Below are 23,506 nucleotides of genomic sequence, written 5' to 3' on the forward strand. Positions count from 1 at the left end.
TTGGGGAAATGAATGCCATCCAAAACACATCTCTGCCCAACTGTGGCATGAGTGAAGCAACTCCAGCTCAAGGCAATCTCCCAGACCGAAACCTCAGCCCTGGGACCCTCAAGACAGGATGGCCAGAAACCACAGCAAGAAGGTGACATACGTATTTGGAAGCGGCATTAGCTTGGCATTGTGGGCATCGTGCAGACTCAGACTCCCAAGACTCAGTCTTGCAAAGCTTCTGACACAGCAAGCAGAGAGCACCCAAAACTTGTAGGCCCATGGCCCTGGCCAGAACTCCCCCTTTAACATCAGCACACGGGCGCATGCACTGCACAACTGGAGCTGAAGGTTCATAAAAGCTGTTCTTCCCCAGCAGGCAGAGACTGAAGAAAAAGGACAAACTTCCATGGGGTCCTTCTGCACAGTGTACAGAGAGCCCAGCTCACTGCAGGCCGTGCCGATCTCTCTCCAATGACTCAGGCTCAGAGGAAGCACACTCGTGAAGCCAGCAAAATGATTTGGACAATGTTCTGAGTTCCCATCCTTTAAAATCAGAACAACAGGACAGGCAGACAAACTCCTTTATATGATGAATGGTGTTTTCTTGAGAGAAATTCAACAAACATGAACGTTTGGGTCAACAGCAAATCACCTGGTGTTAAAAACACTTTTTCCTTGCTGAACTTCTGTAAGACCAGGGTGTAAAATGTTTCTGACAGGTCACTGCTGCTGGGAATGACTTACCCCTTGCCCCAAGGTCGGTCTTCCAACCCAGTCCACCTACAGCAGTGGAGAGAGAGAAGCTGAGCTGGTGTCATGCTTTCCTCCAGGAGTCATCCAGGGCTCCTGTGCCAGATGTGATGTGCACAGGCTGCCCATAAGAGCCCAGAGCATCAGAGCCTAGGGGCAGGGGGAGGTGGCACATGCATGAGGAAGGCCAGGTATGAGATCTGAGGGGTGAGACAGGACCAGAGATACAAAAATGGAGAACCAGATAAGTGCCCAGATGCAGACAAAAGTGTTTATCCTAAGAACAGCAGGGTCTTACAGCTGTACCCACTGCAATGCTGAGCCTGCTGCCCCCCTCACTGCCCTCAGAAGGCAGGGGAAGCTCTCGGCTGCAAGCTGTGCTGTAAGGGTGGAACAACTGGCTTCCCATCCACGGCCATCTCCCACCCGCCGCCCCGCAGGGCTCTAAGTGGGCTGTAAATGTTTTCAGCATGGCACTTTACCAAGCACAGGCCATAAATTAAGGTCCCGTGCCGATAATAAGTCAGGTAATAGCAGCACTTTTTTGTCCTGCCAACCGCACAAAAGGTTGGCAGAGGGGAGGAGGAAGGCGAGGGAGACGCCTATTAGCACCAGGCTGGATTTTATGTGAGATGGAAAGTGTTTGTTCAGCTGGAAGCAAGAGCAGCCCTTAACCCAAGAGTGTACGCTAATGAAAACAGCGCACGGAGGGGAGAGGGCAGTGGCACAGAGCGACGATTCACCACCAGCACAGGTGTGAGGGCTGCACGGAGCAGAGCCAGGTCACAGCACCCACCCAGCCTGCCTGCACTCTGGCTCCGTTTCACACCTTTTGGAAGCACTGACTGTGGGATCTGCTCTGCCCTGTGGGGGAAAAGAGACAGATCCCAGAGCACACAGAGCTACAGGCTTGGGTGTGAAGTTGCCTGCCCTGGGGAACCCTGAGAAAACAGACAGGCCTGCCCGGAGACCCTGCAGGTCAGCATGCATGCCCTGCATGGGCAGCAGCAAATCACCATGTGCAAGGTCTCTCTGCAATGAGCTTTCCTTCTCCAGATGCTGCAGAGCTCATCAGGAGTGTCCCAACGGTGCCCAGCATCCAGAGTTATCTGCATGGATCCAACAGTGCACGGTATCCAATGCAACAGCAACACCTGCAGCCAGAGCCAGATGTTAAGAAGCAACCATAAGGCATTTCAGGATCCTTGACACGAAACTGCTTGTCACCCACAGCTACACACCTCTCATGAAGGGCAATTGTAGTCATCCAGAAGGAAGGTCCTGAGTCTCTCCTAAGGAACCCCTGTGTGTGGCAAGAGAATCACCTGGTGCCACAAGCACCTGAGTTGTGCCAGGATGACTGCCTGCCCCGGAGGGACACCACTGGGGAGAGGAGAGGAACAAAGACACAGGCCAGGAGGCTGTGACCTGCCCAGCTAACAGGAAGCACAGTGCTCAAAGATCTCCTCTTGAAGCCACAGGAATGGGTGCTGCCCATACAAGCAGTGCTCCTGACTCCACGCTGTCACAGCCACTGGCACACTCCCAGTCGGGCAGGTTTGAATCCATACTGGAAGGAATATCGACTGCTCTCCCATGGGAGGGCTGCAGCTCTGGCTGCTGCAGGTGGACAAGAATGTGATCTACACCACTGGGCAAGCATCCCGTCAAGATGCCAGCATGTGATAGAAAAGGATTTACTTAATTATCCCATGGTAATTCCCAGTTTTACCCACAGGAGGTCACACTTTGTCGGCCTTATCAGCTCTCAGTGAGATCAGCCCCGTGCAAACCGCGCTGCTGAGGACCAACCAGCTCAGGGCTTGGCTGTTGTCCCCATCCGAAGGGTGGCAGCCCCTCTCCCAGGCTGACAGACACCCATAGCAGCCCAATAAAGTAACGCCCTTCATTAATCCCTAGAAAGCCTTTGCAGGCTCATTGCCCTCAGTGCCTGGGCCGTCACTTTGTCTTCCTCTTTCTTTGAGTAGCTGCAGTACCCAGAGCATCCTTCAGCTCCTGTAAAAAGCTGCCAGCAAGGAACACCTTTCTGCAGGAACAAAAGCAGATGCACTCCAACAAGTTTCCCACCAGCAAGCAGGCAGTCGGCCAAGTGTGGGCATCTCTCCTCAGTCACAGACTGCACGACAGCCTGAGCGCAGCATAACGGAGGGTATCCATGTGGACATGCATTCTGCACGTGTTCAGTCAGCACACAGCACGCACACTGCCCACACCACCTGCCACATCCCCGACTGCCAGCAGCCCACAGGTGGGGATATCAGGACGGTGATGCTGTCGGGCAGCACAGAGGCTCTGGTGACCGGAGTTATACTCCCCCCAGCTCTCAGTAAAGGACCATGGAGCATCAGCACTGAAATCTGATGGGAGTCTTCACGTATTTCTTTGCATTGAACACTGAGAACGTTTGTCTGAAGGAGATACTCCGCTCGAATCACAGCTCACACGTTAGCTGACACATTCCTGCAGTCTGGTGTGTTTCTGCATGTTTTGTCTTCCCCGCAGCCCATCACTCCCCTCATCCATGCACACACCAAGCTGCTTATACACTCCTGTCAAGTACTGGAAGGCTGCCATGAGGTCTCCTCAGGGCCTTCTCTTCTCCAGGCTAAACAAGCCCAGCTCCCTCAGCCCTTCTTCACAAGGGGCTCACCGTGTCCCCCAAATCCTCCTGCTTATCTCCCATGCTGAAACAGAAAGCGATGCATGCAACAACAAAAACCCCATTTTGCACTAAAAAACAAAGTATCCTGCGATGGCCTCAGCACAGAAAGAGATCCTGGGGTGGGCAGGCTGCTCCATGACAGCTTCAGGGCTTCCAGAAAGCAAACAGGACCTCACCGGCATCCAGCAAAGGGTGCACAGAGAGCTGTTGCAGCACCAGGAGCATTGCTTGTGGCACACCACGCAGCTCTGCCACCTTGCTGCTCCCTGCTGTGCAGACAATGCTGGCTGATGGGGGAAGCACGGAGGAATGAGAGAAGCCCCCACTTGAGGCCCTGCTTATACCTGAGCAACTCGGCTCCCCCCCATGCTTCCCATTCTGTTCTCACTCCTTGTTTCCTCGCAGCCTTTGCGGTTTCTGCCAGACTGTAAGTAAACCTTCTGGGAAAGGATTCCTTATCTGTTTGGCAAGGGCCCGCGCCACCACGCTGTGTACATTATGGCACATATAAAAGATTAGAGCTTTATTGGCCACTTCAGCGTCCTGCGCCAATAACCTCAGAGCAGCAGTGAACAGCACACTGCCACCAAGCCAGGGCAAACAAACAGTGCAAAGCCGCCCCTCTGTAAACAGAGCTGATTTCCAGCCTGATTTCAGGCTTTGCAAGAAAACAATCACATGGACACCGAGCACCAAACAACTCAGACCCATAAGTGCCCCTAAAGCAGACATTACACATCACACCCAACAGCCACCAACCAAACAACCACCACACACAGCAGTTGTTGCACCCAACAACCATTGCATCCAATAGTTATCATGGCCAGCAAACAGCACACCCAACAACAACCACTGTGCACAACAACCATCACATAACAGCCATCACACAACAGCCATCACACAACAGCCATCACACAACAGCCATCACACAACAGCCAACACACAACAGCCAACACACAACAGCTATCAATCACACAACAGCCATCACACCCAGCAGGCACGGCAATGCACGACCATCACACCGAGCACCCATCGCACCCCCCACCCAACAAACCTCCATCGCACCCAACCAGCCCACCCGTTTCCCGGGCACGCATGCGCACTCCCGGCCCGAGGTTTGGGCGACTTGTGCGCATGCGCGCGGCGCCCCCGTCGCTCCGATCGGGTGGGTGCGGGTGCGTCCGCGCGGCGCCGACGGGAGCGGCGGCGGTAAGGGGCGGCAGTGGGGGCGGCGGGGGCTCCTGCCGGTAGCGTTGTCCTGCCGGGCGGCCCGACCCGCTGCGTGGGGCTGAGACTCGGGCCCGGGGCCGGGCTGGGGCTCGGAGGGCGCCTCGAGGGCTCGCGAGTGGCCGCGGGTGCGGGGTCCGTCCGTGCGGGGTCGCCCCCCGTGCGCCGTAGTGCCCGCTGCGCATTCAGGGTCCGGGTTGTGCTCCTCTGAGCCCGGCCGGCTCCGTTGGATGCTCGGAGGTTTCTCGGAGATGCGGCTGCCCGTTTGTTTCGGGTTCGGTCTCGGTGCCGCTCTCCCCGGCGCGGATGCGCGATCGGCAGCTCCTCGGGTGCGGAGGGTCGCGGAGGGTCGCGGTGGGCTGCGGCTGGCACACAGCGACTTCCAGCGCAGCGGCGTTGGGGTCCCGTGACCCGAAACCGGGAGCGTTTGTGGCCCGGTCCTGCTGCAAGCTGGGCCGTCTGAAAGCAGTTCTGGCTTAAATGCAGGCCGAGCTGGATTGCTGGAGTGTCCGGGAATGCTCCGAGCACTGAAATGATGCAGGTCACAGGCAGATATTAGCAGGAAGAGGGATTCCCTGCTGAAACACGCTGCTGCTCGCAGTGGCCGGCGGGCATCCCGTGTAGATGGTTACTTTGCAGAAGCAGCGCTAAGAAGTGGTGTCCGAGCGCTGGGGCAGGGTGCTGTGTCAGCTTCTTGCTGCTCCCAAGCAATGTGTGGTGCTTACATCATTAGTGAAATGGCTGTGGGTTTTGTTGCACAGCAGGCAGGAATCCTGCTACCCAATGGCTTTTCTGTCATTAATATTTGAAAATTTGCAGGTGTTTGTGCAGCTCAGGTTTGAAGACGAGGGAGAGCGCTTTCTGCTTCTCTTTCTCGCTGTTAATAATTAAAGGCTGCCAAGTAAATGTTTGTAACTGGCTGCCCATGAACCTTGCACGTCTTTAAGCACCTCTGCACATCCCAGCCCTCTCCTTCTGTTGCAGCCTTTGGTTACTCCCCTTGGTTGGGTTTTTCTTCATTCTGTTAACGTGGAGCCCTGGCACAGCCCCCCTGTCTCCATCAGTGCTGTTATTTGGATTGTAAGCAGATGAAAGCTACGGCTGCACTAAATGAACGTGCCCATAAATTCAGGACAAGCAAGCAGGTAAAGCGAACCAGTCCACGCTGCTTATGTCTCTCAGTGTCTTTAAGAACAAGGTTACTGCAATCTGATAACGCTGCCCTGGCATTTGTTTAGATCACAGGTGCTTTTGCTTCAGTGACGAGGCTGCATGGAGTTGGTGACAAACAAAGTACAGACCATAGATTCTGTCTTTGCTGTTCTTGCACCCTTCAGAACGAACACATCCTGCTCTGTTAGGTTGGAGGAGCTGCTAAAGCTGCTTGTGATAGGCTGTGAGTGTCTGCTCAGCAGTAGATGTGGTAGAACTCGAAATAAGCTGTGCTAATTGTCTGGAAGAAAAGTGGCCGTTTTCCATTTCTATATGGCCTTGAATTGTGGCTGAGAACTGAAGTTTCTCTCAGAAATCCAGTGCAAATATTCAGCTTTGTGTGGTGTGTAGTTTAGAGTGGTGGCTTGCAGGAGAGTTTCTGTAGGTAATGCTGGCCTTTGGCCGCTGCGTCCCCTTGTACTTGACCAGGCAGTCACACGACCTGTCCGATATAAAAATAGAGCTAATTGCGCTGTATTAATGATTGACTCGTGTGGGTGGCTGGAAGTCCGTGCTGAAGGCATCCAGCTGTGGAGTCAGCTGTTCGGAGTTCTCTGAACTAATACACCAATGTGCTCTTATCTGTGTTGCACCTGCACTTGGGCTTCACCTTATCTCGTTTATTCTCCTCTTGCTTAAACGTTCTGGGTTTGAGGACGGCTTCCTGAGCTCTCTGATGTGCTGCAAAATGCCACGAGTTGTTGAGGGAAGGAAGTCCATAGGCTGGCTGTATTAGTGAGCATGTCGAGTTGTGCTTAGTGTGTATGCAGCTGTGTTCTGATGGCAATAGATGCAACTTGAATGCAGCCGCACTGGTGCTGGATTGCCTTGTTAGAATTTGTTCAAGAAGGAAACAACATAAGGAAGAAGTGACTTGTCCAGAATGTGGCTCCTTTCTCGAGGCTGCCCGTTTCACATAGAATTAGTGCCATTCCTGTAATTTCATGGATCAAAACATGGAGCAACGCTGGAGAGAACCAGCAATAAACTACAAAGAGAATGTTGGCTAAAGGTATTTATTACAGAGGTGCCACCAGCAGTAATCCTGCTCATGGTTTGAGAGATTGGAAATAGTTGTTTATGCCGTAAGCACTTTGATAATGTGGTTAATTAGCTGCTCTTCTGAACTGTGAGGGTATCTGTCCCCTTATTCTCTGTTCTGTGAAGGCTGGGAGCCATGCAGAGGTTTGGGCAGATGCCTTTTAAAGGTTAATGCATGTGGATGCTGCCCACTGCATCGCTGGTCCAGTTTTAACTTCTGTTTCCATACCAACAGATCCAGCAGATGGGTGGAAGTCATAACAAGATCAATACAAGGACAAGCTCTAAGGTGAGGGGTGGTAAGATCACTTCAGCTCACAGGACAGAGGGGTTTGGGGGCTGATTCTTTCATCGACCTCTTTGTCTTGTATACCTTTGCTATTTAGAGCAAGTGTTTGCTTTTTAATCTGATGCCCCAAGGGAACAAGAGTGCTGTTGGAGCTCTGTGTCTCAGCACAGCCCCAGCCCTCTCCTCCCTCTGAGGGACTGACATCCGTGGGCTGGCACAGCCACATTTACCAGAGGAGTAGACGTGTTGATTGCTTGAAGTCCCTTTAGGTTTATTCAGAGTGAGTGTGTGGATAAAGAGTGTCATCCACCACAGAAATTATATGGATGCTTAAGATGATGTGCCCCGTTGTGTACAGTGTGAGCCAACACTGCCAGGTTTCTCCTGCTTCTCAGAGAAATGAGTGCTGAATGAATGCTTGTTGGGGTTCAGTGGGTTCAAATGGTCTTTGTCCCAAAAGAGTATGAAAAACCAATGGGGTTTTGGTGCTGATAGACATTGGCCAGGGCTGTGCTCCTGAAGCTGGAGCCCAGCTCATGCTGTACACGGTGCCTGGGGCGATGCACGAAGAGATCGAACTGCATTTAACTCATCAAAGCGATCCATCAAACTCGCATCCTCTGCTGAAAAGGATCGTTGCTCCAAAGTGCATCGGCATGGTGCAAATTGCTTTGCTATGGGTGAGATGAGCTGGTTGTATTGGGCTTGTTTTTGTTGCTAAGTGGTGTGCTTAGTTTTGTCTGATATCTTCCTATCTGATTTGTGGAATGGAAAATCACTGGAGCTGTAAATACAACCAGATGGGAGGTGCTGGGGGAAGGAAGGATAGCACTGGGACATCCAGTCTTGTCTCCAGACCCGTGTAGCAGAGATGTCAAGGTGTACTGCTGTAGGCCTGGACTCGGGCAACCAAAAGATGCACCCAAGTATTGGGTAGGAAAGACTTAAGAGCGTGCTAGTGGCTTTTCCTCAGCAGCATTACTGACTTACTGCACTGCTTTGTTCTTTGGTGTGTTCTGCTGGGTTCGTTCTGACCCACGTGCTTCAGTTTGTTAACTCCTACAGTTTGGGAAGCAAAAACGTGATCTCAATGAGTTGGAGGTAGGGCTGGTTTGTTCTGTGATCGATTGAAGTGCTGAGATGCCACTTGCAGAACTTAGAAGGTTTCTTTGGCATTGAAACTCATGTTGTCCCTACCCATGTTAGCTTCAGTGACACTGCGCCTTGATATCCTCTTTAGTGAAGGGAAGTCATAATTCATAGGATCACAGGATGCCTTGGCTTGGGAGGGACCTTAAAGGTCATCCACTGCAAGGTCAAACCTTTTCTGTACTGAATGATGTATTTTACCTGGTCCCATAGGTGTTTTTTTTCCTTCACAGGCAGCGTCTGCCTCCTGATTGCCACACTTCTCTTCATTGCTCAACACTTTATACAACTGCACTTTTCAGACATCTTCTGCAAGTAGCCCACGTAACAACAGGAAGAAAGAGGGGAATGGAATGAAAATGTGGCCGGGCTGGGAAGCCAAATGTTTCCTGACAGTGCAGTCACTGACTTGAAATTCGGCCAGCTCCAGTTCCATGGCCAGTGTTGGGTTTTGAGTGATGATCTTCATTTCTCTGCTTCGCTGTTCTGAACTGAACTTGGAACATCTTTTGTCTGTGCTGCAGCCATTTGGGGTGTATTTTCACTTCTTCTGCTTCCCTCTCGCTGTTCCTGCTGTTGCAGCTGGTAGCTCCATTCAGCAACATCAAAATTGTGTGGCAGCTACTGATAGAAAAGTTTGTTCTTTTCTGTGCTGGTTCCTGTCTGGGAGAAGTCGGTCTAATTAGAAAGGAGAATGGGCTCTTTCCCATCAAGAGGCCCGTGCAGCTTTCAGGCTGTGCCAGTTTTTTGTTAGTACTTTGAATCTCCTCCTCGCTCTGCTCTGAGGTGCTTCAAAGTATCCCAGCTCTCCCAGCTCAGCCTGAGCCCTTGTTACCCAGAGGTCACCTTAGAGGACACTCACTGCAACACGTTGCTGACTTCTCTGATGTTACTTCAGCAAGGGGCAGAGACATTTGTTGCACTGCAGAAGTATCAGTGCCTTGGTGGTGTGTTTATGCCGATCTCGTTCCGAGGTGCTTACTTATAGCCGTCTTACCTCCTATTCTGTATGTGACAGCTGAGTGGAGGGTGAAGGAAGGTAGGGAAGGAATGGGAGCAGGGAAGGAATGGGAGCAGGGCACCACAAAGGTTGGCTAGAATTCTTCTAAAGTTTCAGTCTCTTCTCAGGCAAGTAAATGCTCCCGGTTGGAGCTTGCTGGCTTGTAGCTGTTGGCGCAGTGTCAGGAGCTATGCACCATTACACTGTAGCACACTAATTCTGTTGGCTTTGCTAGTGGTTAAGAGCTGCTTTAGTGACCTTGACAATGCCTGTTTGCTTTGCTGCCTTTTTTCTTCCAGTTTATGTCTTTGAAAAGCACGAGCTGACAGAGCTACACAAACAGCCAGCAGCTTTATCCCAGCCAAAGTGTGTGTGAGAATGAAAGCTCTGATCTAAACTTCTGTCGGTCTCATTTTTTGACCCCGAGCCGCTGACCTCAGTGAGTTTGCTGAGGAGCAAATCACATCCATTAGATTCTGGAATGAGCAGAAACTTCCAGAGGGGAAGGTGTTTGTTTGATGCAACCTCTGAACGTGCCTTTGACTTGGAGTGATAGAAAAGGAGGAAAAAGAGCAGCCCAGGTGTCACGCTGACTGTCTCATGCATTGACTCATAGAGGGTTTACTCAGCTCTTTCTAATAGAAGCACAAATGGCTCCCAAGGGATGATGGCAGAAAGGGGAAGTTCAATTAAAGATAATCAGTTTCCCTTGCAATTCCCAGGTGGAGAGTGATGGAAAAGCCTGAACTCTCTCAGAGCTGACATGGACTCTGCATTGGACTGCTGTCCTACCATTACTGCCTCTGTTTGCCTGTAGACATGCTCATGGACAGACAGTGCTTCCAAACACTGTAGGACGCCCTGCTTGCAGAAGTGAATCGGGGATTACACGTTGCCTCTTCAAGAATTAACTTTAAGTAAGAGTACAGCACAAAGAAATGGTGAGCACTTCTCTATTGCTCTGACATTTTGTGATGTAGGTTTTTTATTAAAACAGATCCTTTGGGGGTAACCTGAAAAATATTTCCAAGAAAAGAGCCACTGTGTGCTGCTAACAGCCTTCTGGGCTGCAGTGCAGGTGTGCTCCCGAGCTTCACTTAGCACCAATGAGGATGTTCCTGCTGACACTAATAGGTATTACTGCATTTCCACTTCTATTTTTGCACAAGCTTAATTAAACATAATTCAAGTGTGGGTATTAGTGGTTGTGGTCACCCTGTTTTTGGGGACCCAGGTATACTTCAAAGCAGAGTCAACTAGTAGATCATGGCATTGTGTGGTCTGAGGAACTGGTGCCTGAGGAGCTGGTGCCTGATCTTCCTGCTCCCGTTCATGTTTCGAGTTCTCTCATGGTGATAGCAGGCCCTCTAGAGGGTGATTTGCTCATCGACATTTGTACATGATCAGAACCAGATGTGCAGTGCTCAGGAGGTTTAAGAGGTGGTTTCATTAAGCTGTTCTAAGCTGATGTGAGCCCGTATTGCCATTACAGGGATGGTTCTGCCTTGCAGTCATCTCTGCACTGGCACACTGATGTTGAGAAACTCACTTATGTGCAAGTGTGCTCAGAATCCATCAATGAGTTGCTGACGAGCACTTAATGAGAATGGAAATGAAGTTTAGCTTAAAAATAACAAAAGTGATTTTTAAAAGAGAAGAGTGAGTCAAATGTACACTTGTGTTCCTAAAGAAAACAGGACACCATCTCTTACTCAAATGTGTTTTTAATTATTCTTTTCAGGAAAAGCCACGAGTCATTGAATGATCACTTCTCGTAGTTTTTCTCCTGTTCTTCCCTTGGAGTCATGGATGAATACAACCGCTTTGTGGACTGGGACAAAATGGATGTTACTGTCCAGAGCCAGGATATAAAGGAACTGACCTGCACAGAGTTCCAGGAGCTGAAGCAGCTGGCCCGGCAAGGCTACTGGGCCAAGAACCATTCGCTGAGAGCCAAGGTGTACCACAAGCTGATTAACAACATCCCGTGTCGCACAGTGACCCCAGATGCAAATGTTTACCGGGACATCGTGGTGAAGATAGTTGGCAAACGTAACAGTAGCTCCCTTCCACTGCCAGAGTTTGTGGACGACAGCCTCGTCCCCACGTACTGCTTGAATGCAGAAGGCATCGGGGCCGTTAGGAAGATTATACTGTGTATTGCAAATCAGTTCCCAGACATATCGTTCTGCCCTGCTCTGCCTTCTGTGATCGCTTTGCTCCTCCACTACAGCAAGGATGAGGCAGAGTGCTTCGAGCAGGTTTGTCGCATCCTTGCTTGCAACGACCCGTCCAAGCGGCTCATCGATCAGACGTTCCTGGCTTTTGAGTCCTCCTGCATGACTTTTGGGGACCTGGTGAACAAGTACTGCCAGGCAGCACACAAGCTGATGGTGGCCGTGTCTGAGGACGTGTTGGAGGTGTACTCTGACTGGCAGCGGTGGCTCTTTGGAGAGCTGCCCATGGTTTACATTGCTCGGGTCTTTGACGTGTTTCTGGTGGAGGGTTACAAAGTTCTCTATCGTGTCGCTTTGGCTATTCTGAAGTTTTTTCACAAAGTCAGAGCTGGGCAGCCCATGGAGTCTGACAGCGTGCAGCGGGATATCCGGGCTTTTGTGAGAGACATTGCTAAGTCTGTGTCTCCAGAAAGGCTTCTGGAAAAAGCCTTTGCCATCCGCCTTTTCTCACGGAAGGAGATCCAGCTGCTGCAGATGGCCAATGAGAAAGCCTTACAGCAGAAGGGCATCACAGTCAAACAGAAAAGGTAGGGCTCTCTCCATAGGCAGTCCGAGTGAGCTCCTCAAACATGAGATCCTGAGGTTTCCTCACTGATGAGTGGTCAGCCTGCCCTGGGTTGACTGATGGGGAAGGAGGGCTCTACTGGTGCACTTTTCTCTGCTACCTTTCTCTCTGTGCACTTGATTAGAAAAAGTCAGCAGCCCCAAATTAAGTCTAGTGGGAAGCGTGGTGTATCAGAGCTCCCCATCATCCCTTGGCTTGGCAGTGCTGTGAGCTGGGCTCACTTTGGATCCTGCTGTAGAGTGAGGTGGTTTCTGGAGAAGTGAGCTTTTCTCCAGTGCTCAATAGGATGTCACTGTTCTTGTCCAGGTATGCGTTTGGCCTCTGCAAAGAGATGATGGATTATTTTCCAATCCAATAACTGAGCGGGCAGCGAAAAGGGGAAAAAACAGAAGGGAGAATGTAGAAAATGTGTTAACAGCTTGTCTTTGTATTTCCTCTCGCTTGGTGATTCAAATCAAACTGTACTTTTGTTTCTTTCTAGGCTCCTTACGTTCACTTTGTCAAGGCTGTAGGAAATCACTGATCTTTTTCTGTCTTTTTTTTGTCTTCCTCCTCACACGTTCTCCTTCTGTCAATCCCATCCCCTCTGCACCCCTCCTGTCTGCAGTGGTACATCTCCAAAAAGGTAGGTTCCAACACTTGGATCTCTGCACTCTGCTCGCTTCTTCTGTCTTTGCCTGGCTTTTACTCCGGAGCTGTCACTATTGCTAATGCTGGGGCAAGAAAAGCAAGGCAGCAATTACAGCATCAGATTGCTGCGTAACAACTGCATACGCTCTTACAAAGTTGGTTCAAAGCACCTGCAAAGTCATGAGACTGGGGGGTTGTGGACGCAGCTGCTGAGCATGGTGGTTTGCATGCGGCAGTGCAAATCTTTATGGCCCAGGATGGAAAAGCTTGGTGTTAACAATCAAAGCAAAGTCATCCCAACGCTGGAAGAAAAACTGTGGTACATGTTTGGTTGGTTTGGTTTTGGGGGCTGCGGGTTTTTGTTGTGGGGTTTTGTTTTTGTCATCCCTGTTGCTTTTTGTACTGTCAGGTATTGCCCACGTTCTGACCTGGCGTTTGCTGGTGCAAATTTATGCAAGGCATGCTTGATTTTTTTTTTCTTTGCAAGCTTTCTGCAGCCGATTGAAAGGCTGTTGGACTGAACCCAACTTGGCACAGTCCTGAAAGCAACTCGTCTCGTTTTATACTGCTTTATACTTATTTCTAAGTAGAAATACTTCTGTGTCAAGAAGGTCAGAGTTACTCAGCCATGTAGCGCTGTTTGGTAATGAAGTCATTCATCGAGTCTTGGCCCAAAAAGCATTTCTCCAGGAACAAAAACCGGTGATTGTAAGACCCGATAAGCAGAGAACTTGCAAAGAAGGGACTGCCCCGTGAGCATTGAGCCCCACAGATGTACAGCTCCAAATGAACGCCGCTGGGACAAGCTTGGGCCTTGTTGCAGGTGCCCTGGGTTAACTTCAGTGAGAGATACATGCTAATGTTTGTACTAACTTATCAAATCAAAGTGGGACTAATTTCCATGTGTTTTCATGTCTGAAAGAACACCTTGAGGGCAAATTCATCGAGGCGTGTTTCATTTCATGTACGGTGTGTGGAGGATTTTGTGTCCCATCAGTCAGAGTGCATTTAATTCCAGCCAAGCAGACCTGCAAATTCCACTTGTTATTGTACCACCGTTACAAGATTCTGAAGGCAGCAAAAAGCAGAAATCAATGTGTGCTGGGCAGCAGGGAGCTCAGGGCTGAGGGGGCGGGTGTGGATGAGAGCAGTGCCAGCAGCCAGCCTGCAATGCTGGGCTGTGTTTCAGCCTTCAACACCTGCAGCTGACAGTTAATGACTGAAAAGCAATGTATCACCTCCAGCAGGCCTTTACACTTAAATTGTGCTACTTTCTAACCCAGTAGTATCTCGTGGTAACTTGGGTTTAGAAGTTGTCTTTAGAACAGATGCCTTCCCAGCATCCCAATAAGAAACAGACTGATAAGAGCACTAAGGGTGAGGGCTCAGCTAACTTGTTCGGTTCTGATGATACTTTCAGGGCTCATCTCCACGCTTTGCCAGTCCAAATCCAGTATGCTTGGCTTTGTTTTCCACTGGATGGCTTTGAAAGGGCTGTGGTGGCAATGGCAGCTAAACTTCATTTTCAGCATCTGGCATGAAGTGGAACCTCTCAGTTTGTGTGCTGTTCCTTTTCACTCATGTGCTGCTTGAAATGCAGCTGCCCAGCTGAAGCAGATGGTTTCCAGTGTTAATAATATTTTCTAAGGTTAACAGAAATGTTGCCAAAAGGGAGAGGAGGAATGAAGGTCAGGTACTTGTAACCCTAGTTGCAGTGAAAGCCATCAGATTTATGAAGCAGTGCAGAATTTGCTTTGGAGAGGACTGATGTCAGGGGGACCGGTTTCAACACTGGATTACATTTCCAGTCTTAGGCACCTACAGCTGTGATTTATGACGGGGAAATAAGTCATTTCATACAAAACTCTGCAGCCAAGCTGTGACCTGGGTTTCACTCACTGAATGGTGACATGAAATGTAAAATGATTCACAGTGACATTGAGGGGGCGGCCTGGAATAGTTCCATGTGGATGTTGGAATTCAAGGTGTGTTTTAGTGCAGCAGGAGGCTCTGCTGGTAAAGATGGGAAAGTCCTGGCCTATTTATTATAGAGTCACAGAACGGCCTGTGTTGCAAAGGCCCACAGTGCTCATCCAGCTCCAACCCCCTGCTGTGTGCAGGTCACCAACCAGCAGCTCAGGCTGCCCAGAGCCACATCCAGCCTGGCCTTGAATGCCTGCAGGGATGGGGCATCCACAGCCTCCTTGGGCAACCTGTTCAGTGCGTCACCACCCTCTGGGGGAAAAACTTCCTCTCTTGCTAACAAACAATGCAGGGCAGCAGCGCAAGTTGTGACTTGGTTCGTGTTGCTGAAGGAAGCAGTGATGCTGGGTTTGTTTAAGTGACCTAAGAAGTCACCTCACTAGAAATGCTGCCACTAAGGCGGCTGTGCCACATTTCAGAGAGCATTTCCCATTTGTTCCTAGCAAACACTGCTCCAATGTGCAGTACGAATGCTCATCTCTTTGTATTACAGGCAAGAAAAATAGCTATGTGTGGTGTGCGTTAGGGAGCAGCCCAGCTGTGCAGCTGTGTAGCGTTGGGGTCTTCTGTGTTCCATGAACCTGGGAGGAAGGAAATGCAAAACTATCCCAAAAAAGTGCATGAAACCCTGAATTGGGAAATTCTTGCAATTCTTCCACGAGCTGAACTCCTGCATGCAGAGCAAACTGCACAAACCTTGGTGCAACTAATTGCCGCTCGGTAACGTAATATCTTGTGCGAGTCCATCTGTCACTTATCCCGTGTTCTTGGCTGTCACATTTGCATTTTCAAAGTCTTTAACATCACTCATGAATTCAATAACGCTCGTTTAATCCCCAGGCTCCAAGTTTGTGTGTTTATTGAAGCTGAGAACCGAAGGCTGGTTGAGCTGTTCCGCTCTTATTACTACTTCTATTACTTTTTGAAAGCCACGAGTCAGTTTTCATAACCGTGTCAGGTCCCCTTTGGGGGGTTGGGGGTGATCTGCAGGGCGAGTCCCTGGTGTTCCTTCCTCACTGTTGTGTCCTTAGTACATACAGATGCAGGCCACAGCTGCCATGCAGAGGTGTAGCTTCAGGTGTTCCCGTAAGGATGGGTCACTTCTCAAAGATCTTGTTAAACCGCTGTATTTAATATTCTTCACTAAATCAGGGCCTTCTAATCCCATGGGTCGGAGCTTTGGGTACTGTCGTATCTGCCTTTAGGTCTTTAGGTGTTCAGCCCTTTTCTTGTTGCCATCCAGTAATCGGTCTGCTGCTTGGGTTCGGTCATTGTCTCTCAATGTTTTGTGCTGTGTTTCTCAGGCAGAATGTGCACTTGGCCGTCCACGCAGAGAACTTCAAGTCTGAAATTGTCAGTGTGAAAGAGATGAGAGATATCTGGTCGTGGATCCCAGAGCGCTTCGCTCTGTGCCAGCCCCTCTTGCTCTTCACCACCTTGGAACACGGCTGTAGTCTGAGCAGGTAATGGCAGCTTTCCCTGCTCTTCTTTAGGGCAAAAAAGAGCTTTCTGTAGCTTCAGATGATTTTTTTTGCTGTGCCATCAGCTGAAGGAGGGGGCGGTGCCTGAAGTGAAGGTGGAAATGTGCTGCAGTCGGTGATGGTTGTTGAGAGCTTATATCTGTGTGCTTTGCCCTCCAGGTTCTATTCTCACAGTGAGGGACATGAGCCGACTCTTCTGCTCATCAAGACCACAGCAAAAGAGGTGAGTGAGGTAACAGGTGACTGAAGGAGGTAGATTCTGAGCAGTTGTGTTGCAGTACAACCTTACATGCAGCGGTTTTGAATAAGCTGGAGTGGCTCCAGCATTGGGTTTTTCTCTTTGTTTTTTAATAATTGCATGCTTTCATTTATTCTGCTTGTTGATTCTGGGGCTATACGTTCTTGGGTAAGTCTTGTAAACTAGGTTTTGGTCTGCCGTTCTCCCTAAGTAATGGGGGGTGATGGGCTGTAGCCACGCACTGAGCTCTTGGACAGACCCTGAGTTACAGAATCAGGAGATGCTGTGGAAATGAGTAAACTTGTGGTTCATAAGGATATTTTCATTTCCTCCAGGACATGAGAAGGTAACAGGAATTGTTTGGTGTGAGCTGTAGGCCTCAGAGATGTGAAATCATTTCTGAAACGCTTAGTATTTGAAAGGTGCTCCCCGGCAGATTAAAGCAGTTTAAATCTATCTTTAGCTATAAGTACTTGTGCTGCCTTAATCCACTGATGCAGAGCTTTTGAAAATGGACGCTTCAGTTCTGGACTCTGCAGCGTTGCTCTCGGCTGTTGAGACACACTTTGCTCTTCCACGGAGAGCATCCTGACCTTGCTGTTCACTGCAGGTCTGCGGTGCTTTTCTGTCCACCGACTGGAGCGAGCGCAGGCGAGGTGGGAACAAGCTGAGTTTCTTTGGAACGGGGGAGTGCTTTGTGTTCAGGGTGAGTATGGTTTCCTTCTTCCCACCCTGCAGTGAGGCATGTGCTGTGCTGCTGGGAATAACTCACGCTTCCCTTCCAATGGAGGAGGCTGGATTAATGTATTTCTAGTTCTTAAAGCTTGCAGAGCACTTTGGATTGGGTGGAGGAATGTTACTGTTCAGTTCCGTGCTGAGCCTTTTTCGCCCCATGCTCAGAGCTCTTTCTTACAAGTTTTGTTACAGTAACTTGGGAACCACTCTGTTGTTTTTTCAGTCGCTTAAAAAGCAAAGATACAAAGAAAAGAAACAATATCCAACCTTAGCAGCAGTTCGGTCCGATCTTCACCCCAATGGTGTGGGTAGAATCTCGAGGGGTTTGGCTGTTGTTTTCCCTGCAGAGCTCTCAGCACTGTTATTATTTGCTGATAGAAAGTTCTGTTTTTCTCCTCACCTGCATAGCTGCAACCAGAAGTGGAACGCTACGAGTGGGTGATCATAAAGCACCCAGAATTGGCTGCAAGTGGTTCTGAGCCAGAGAATCATGCCTCGCCAGCTTCCAGCACCCTCTCCTTCCGAAGCAATCCCTCAGACCCATCAGATCGCCTTTCTCCCTTCTTATCAGCTCGGCACTTCAACTTACCATCCAAAACAGCTTCCATGTTCATGGCTGGCAGCAGTGAATGCATCATTATAGGTAAGTCAGTGTGAGAATCTGAGCATACGTTCCACACCAGCTCCTATCACTCCTATTAGATGAGAGAGTCCCATTTAATTACCGTATAAGCATTTCAGTATTAGAAGTACTATTCATGTTATTATTTAGAGACAGGAGTTGCCAAAGCCTGGTATTACCCAACTAGAACTTTCCTTGGGAAACTTGCATACTGTGCATTTTTAAGTGACATCTTTGATAGTAACTCGTAGCTTTAAGCACAGCGATACCTTCATCCTGCATAGTGGTGAGAAGTGGTTCTTAAAGAGGAACTTAGTTTGCACTGAGGACTTTGACTCGTAGGGTAGAATGTGAAGCACGTTCATTCTTCTGGAGCTGTATTAGATCTGTGATAATATTGACTTTGGTGAAAGCCTGCTTAGTGAAGTTGTCATCTAAATGGTGGCAGATATAGAGCTGTAGTTGTCCTTGTGCCAGAAAGCTGGACTTGACACACGTCAGGAGTGCAGGCAGCCCAGTGATTTTATCAGTACCATCAGCTGCCTGATGATTTTCCACTTAGCAGCACATGCAGTGGTCAGCCATAAGTTGGGCAGAGTCTGTCTGAGTTTTCACTTTAAAAAGATGCTGAGATAAGACTTGTGTTCATTTCTGCTATTCTGGCCTCATGAAGCGTTCCTTGATATCCATTGAATTTGGCAGCATGTGTTGGCATTTAATGTCTTTTCAAGCTGTAATCTTTGAAAACATGATTTCCTTGCAAATTATACGTAGTGAGTTATTAGTCTGAACAAAGCAGTACCCATCTGTCTGGTTTTTGTTCAGCTCTTGCCTGTTGGACATGCCTGATTTAGGGCTTCTGGTGTTGAAATCAGAGCTTGTATAACAGTTTCTCATCCTAAGACATGCAAAGCCAGCTTTAAACTCGGGATTCTCTCTTCCCAGGAGGCGGTGATGGCCAGGCTCTGTACCTCGATGCAGACCTGAACCACGGAAGGACCAGCCACTGCAACACTTTCAACAATCAACCGCTGTGTTCCGAAAGCTTCCAGATCTCTGTCTTGGAGGTGTGGGGCTTCAGGGACACCGTGAATGGCTGACAGGACTATCGTTATTCAGCTGGATTTTCAGTCGTCATAGGATTCCCAAGGCAAATCGTAATGCAGGAGCCAAGTTAGAACGTAATTCCCACTGGACTCAGTAATTACTAAGCAGTGCACTTGAATGCAGGGCTTAGTTGTTTACTCTTATTTAAGACATGTGAAAGTGATGTACCCTATTAGCTCCTTAGCTTGGTACCTCTAGAGACCCAGTGTGGCTGGCTTCAGGTGTTGATATTAGGTAAAAGTGAAAACAATGTTATTTCAGACAATCCTAAATGTATATAAGTCCATATCAGGGGACAGTTTTCATCACAGTTCCTCAGAGGTGCTGAGCTGGCTGAGTTGTACAGTAGAGCATTGGCCCAAGCCAGAAATATCAAATGTCCATTTACAGCAACACTGGAGACCTCAGATTTGACACAGGGCAGTAGTTCTTAAACCATTGCCCCAGTGTGAACAGATATTGTGCAGACAAATCATGAGTACCACTGGTGTACCGTCAGTATCGTTCTGGGAGTGAACTATGAATTGTGATTGCTTGTTCCCCTCCTGCTCGTACCCGAGTCCTTGATACATTCCAGTTGCATCTCTGTGAGGAGGCTGCCTCTGAGGAGGGCGTCCAGACTGGGCAGTGATATCTCAGAGGCTTGATGTTGTTTACATTCCTATTTCATATCAGTGTAATAGCTTCAGACTGACTCAAGTGTCAGACAGCTGGAAGCACAAGATTATGGTACAGTGCTTGGACACATTTCTTTGTCTTTCATGGAAGCTGAAATGAAGCTTTAAAAGTATGAGTAACTGTGCAGATATCACTGAATGCTTAGGGAATTAGGCACTATGGGAATTAGCTTCATGCACCCGCCTCAGGTCACTGGAGGATTGTAGGAGGGGGATCTGCTGTGCAGTGTTACTCGGGGTGTGAATAAGTTTCCCAGGGAGCTCTGGGTGACGTTTGCTCCATATCACAAGGAGGGAAGAAAGTGCTGGTGGTTTTTTTGGCTGTTTAATCCAACGTCTCTATTGCAGCGGGGAAAACACGATTACTGCTTACACTTGAAGCCCATGAAGGGTAACACTAAAAATGTACAGTGATAGAAGATCAGTTGGGCTGGACAGGGTCACGTTAACATTCAGAGGTCACGAGTCAGACAGGTTAGCAGTGCTGGCTTGTACAGCTTGCTGGCAAAGAGAACACCCCGTGTCTTTGCTTCTTGCAAAGAGGATCAGCAAACTTGGCAAAAAACGTGAGTTGCTTCTTAAGGTGCCATTTTGAACGTGTTTGTTTTCTGAATTACTCCTTGGAATACTTGATTGCGTCTGCAAATCCAAGGTGTCATCTCTTGCCCCACGTGTATTCTCCAATTACGTTCTTTCTTGTACAGCTGCTTCTTTTTGTAGGTTTACTGGAAGATTGAACGGGAAGGGTTGGTATCGTTCAGTTGTGGATGTTAATGGGGGGAGCTTTACAATCAGACCTGCTTTTGATGAATGCTGGCTCCTGCCTTTTTCCAAAGCTGGCAGTATCATGTTGCACTTGGCAGCATCCCGTCATCTTCCTATGGCAGATCAGCTGGAAAACATACCACATTTAGCAGGATCTCTTAAACAGAGGTGGGATTTCTTTGTCCATATCTCCCTTTTTGTGCTCATCTTTGAAGCCCCCTTGCAAGAAAAATGATAACCTTGATTTTAGCATTGTTAGGCTGTCAGAAGTTCCCTAGAACTGTTGGCACTTCACTATTACACTCAACATAACAAATAGCTTTTCCTGTGCAGAACTGTTCCCACAGCTGCTGCTGGTGACGTTTTGTCCCTTCCCATCCCCACTGGGTGTAGTGATGTCAGTGAAGCCCAAGCACTGTACCCCTTTGTGAGCCATATCTACACAACCACGGGAATAAAGGAAAATCCCCCTCAAAGACCAGGTGAGAGCTTTGCAGCCGGGAGGGGTGGGCTCGGAGCACACCGTACCCAAACACAACCTGAGCTGCCGCCTGTCTGTGGATCACAGCAGCCTGTGGGTGCTGCTTTGGGCAGGCAGGTGTGCTGGCAGGAGATCTTCCTTCTGTTTGTTCCTCGTATCAGTCCTGAGACACGTCCTGCAGCAATGGCTTTAGTCTGTTGTAGCATTCTCCTCTTGCAGACATTCTGCAATGCTAGTGTTGTCTTGGAATAGCCTCAATAAGCAACAGGCTGCAATAGTCTAACAAGATACATTGTACAAAGCTGTGTTATCTTCACACATTCCTGAGGTTCAGTAAAAGTGGTTTGTTTTCCAGTGCAAATCCTTGTGCAGATAATTATGGTTGTGAGGCATCCTTGAGGAGCTGGACTGCGAGGTGACTTGCTTTGCAGTAGCAGAGAGGCGCTTGTTGTCCCTGTAGATAATGGTTGCTGCTGACCAAGTGTCTATCAGCAGTCCGAACAGTTGGGCCAACAGCTGATGTGTTAACATGCAAAATCCTCGAGATAGGCTGCGAACAAACAGCCCTTGGAGAAAACGGGCACAGTGGGCGCCTTCCCAGGAGGTCTGAGCTATCTGAAGTACCCCGGCTGCAAAGTGCTTTGGATTCCGTTACAGCTGCCTCCGTGTGCCCTCTGTGCCCTCCTGCCTGCTTGCAGTCCTGCTGGTTTCAGTGTCAGCAGGAGTGCAGCTGTCCCTGCAGGAGCTGTTTGATGTGAAGATGCAGAGCTGAAGGCTGAGCATTGGCTGCAATTTGCTTTCCCGAGGAGCTGGTTTTGTTTTGTAATGCTCTCTTTGTAATGCAGAAAAGAAGAAAAACTCCTGACGCTGGCAACTTGCATGTGTTTGTAAGTGGCATCAAAGTTGTTTCCAGGCCACAGGAACAGGCTGCACAGGCTTCCCCAGTAGGTCCACAAGCTGCCAGCCCTGCACTTGGGCATGCTTTGTTTTCTAATGAAGGGTGCTTAAGGCGGGAGGGGGGGCTGGAAACTTCATCCTCCTCTGTGTTGGGATAACTGAAGGCAGACTGGAGGGGCAGGCAGTACTGCTCTCTGAGGAGTTAAACGTGAATGCCAATAAGAAAGCTGTGTTTTGCCATGGGAGGAGTGGGACTTCCATATCAATCGGCTGCTGTCTGCGTGTGTGCTCTGAAGTTTTTGCTCTTTCTCCTTTGAAATACATCCACATTTTTGATGGGGAGTGAGCCGAGCACGCTGCCCATGCAGTCACTGTCACATGCTGATGCTGCAGTGAGTGGGGACCGGAGCTCTCCTGCAGCCACAGCCCTGGAGGAGCTCAGCTGCTGCAGCCAACACCTGGAGCACAGCTGTGGGCAGATGGGGGGCTCAGGACCCCACTCACAGCCCAGGGTGCCCTTCTGCCAGCTCTGCTGTCGTGGGTGTTGTACTGAGCTGCTCAGAGTTGAGATGAGCGTGTTATTGGGTGATGTGCTGCCAAACTGCCGCCCTGCGTTGGTGATGTTTTGTCTTGGGCTGGATTGCATTAAAAGGCGTTGGACTGCGGAATCAACCGACCTCATCCTTCAGCAAAGCTGTCTCTGGGTTTGTCCTTCCTGTAAACCTCCTAACAGAGAGATCTGCTAAAGCTGAGAAATAAACCATTGAATGTGTGTTCTCTGCCGTGTGAACTCCTCACTGCAGTGAGGTGCTGCCTCTGAACTCCTGCTGGGATCGGGTGCCAAACTAACTGTAGAGTAATGTAAGGCCAGCAAACGGAGCTGAGCAGCCTTCCCTTGGCCAAGGCCCAGTGTTTTGCCCCCAGCCTGTGTTGAAAACAGATCAGAGCAACCAGCAGAGCTGCTCGCATGCAAAGGATGCAGCAGCAGCATTGAGCAGGGCAGGGTTTTGAGTGAGATGCCTGGCAGGCAGGAGGGAAAGAAACGCAACAGAAGGGCCTGCTGTGCTCCGAATGTGGTGCTTCCAAAAGCGGGGCTGTGGGCTGAAAGCGGGTGAAAAAGAGTTTGCTGAACTTGCAGAAACCATTCGGGCAGTTTCTGTGCCTGGTGTTCACTGCAGGGAAAGCCCGCGGCCAGCAGAGGTTCCCCTTGGATTCATCATGGTTAGGAAAAGCCGTTCCTGCTCCTTCCATCACAAACAACCAATTCTGCAGTCCCAAAATTGAGTAAATGGAGACCACTGAAGTACCTTTTGCCTACCATAGACACAGGCGCAGGGCAAGGGGGCAAGCAGGAGGCTTCCTCCAGACGGGCTCACTTTTGCAAATCACATTTAAGCATTAAGCTCTGTAACTCACCATTTGACAACTGCATTAAGGCCTCGTGCCTGCGGGGCTGAGGGGTGAGCTGAGCAGTGTGGGCTGCTGGATCAGGACTCTGCATCTGCTTTGAAATATGCGGCCATGGACCTGAGAGGAGAATGGGATGCTCGGCTGCATGGAGCAGTGGCAGGGCTTGGTGGGGTGGGAATGGCTGTTCATTGCTCCTGGGCCCCTCAGCTCTGCTGTCTGAGGCTGCTTGTCACTCCATTTGCAGAACGTGTGATGGTCTGATCAGTGAAACGGCCCATCCTTCAGCTGGGTGATGGCTGAGGGCGTTCAGCCTCTGTTCTGCTTGTACCTCTTGGG

General features: G+C 49.5%; 1 protein-coding gene across 9 annotated transcripts; it reads left to right on the forward strand.

Moving 5' to 3' along the window:
• Window positions 1–4,501: 4,501 nt before the first annotated feature.
• On the forward strand, window positions 4,502–22,532 carry TBC1D24 (TBC1 domain family member 24). 9 transcript variants are annotated; one of them, XM_072349088.1, is made up of 12 exons: window positions 4,569–4,633; window positions 5,636–5,796; window positions 7,140–7,193; window positions 8,576–9,316; window positions 10,065–10,283; window positions 11,084–12,106; window positions 12,752–12,769; window positions 16,062–16,220; window positions 16,398–16,461; window positions 17,087–17,182; window positions 17,620–17,854; window positions 18,779–22,532. In XM_072349088.1, the coding sequence occupies exons 6-12, from the start codon at window positions 11,148–11,150 to the stop codon at window positions 18,931–18,933; spliced, it is 1,686 nt and encodes a 561-aa protein (XP_072205189.1). In that variant the 5' UTR covers window positions 4,569–4,633; window positions 5,636–5,796; window positions 7,140–7,193; window positions 8,576–9,316; window positions 10,065–10,283; window positions 11,084–11,147; the 3' UTR covers window positions 18,934–22,532. The 9 variants fall into 9 exon arrangements, with proteins under 9 accessions (XP_072205190.1, XP_072205186.1, XP_072205187.1 ...); XM_072349089.1 differs by lacking the exon at window positions 5,636–5,796 and having other exon boundaries at window positions 4,502–4,633; XM_072349087.1 differs by lacking the exon at window positions 8,576–9,316.
• The last annotated feature ends 974 nt before the right edge of the window (window positions 22,533–23,506 follow it).

This window comes from Excalfactoria chinensis, chromosome 14 (genome assembly GCF_039878825.1).
Source record: "Excalfactoria chinensis isolate bCotChi1 chromosome 14, bCotChi1.hap2, whole genome shotgun sequence".
Taxonomy (NCBI): Eukaryota; Metazoa; Chordata; class Aves; order Galliformes; family Phasianidae; genus Excalfactoria; species Excalfactoria chinensis.

Coding starts and splice junctions, on each gene's coding strand:
- TBC1D24 (XM_072349089.1), top strand. CDS start 11,148: ATGGATGAATACAACCGCTTTGTGGACTGGGACAAAATGGATGTTACT. Junction 16,462..17,086: donor TCAAGACCACAGCAAAAGAG/GTGAGTGAGGTA, acceptor TGTTCACTGCAG/GTCTGCGGTGCTTTTCTGTC. Junction 17,855..18,778: donor CAGTGAATGCATCATTATAG/GTAAGTCAGTGT, acceptor CTCTCTTCCCAG/GAGGCGGTGATGGCCAGGCT.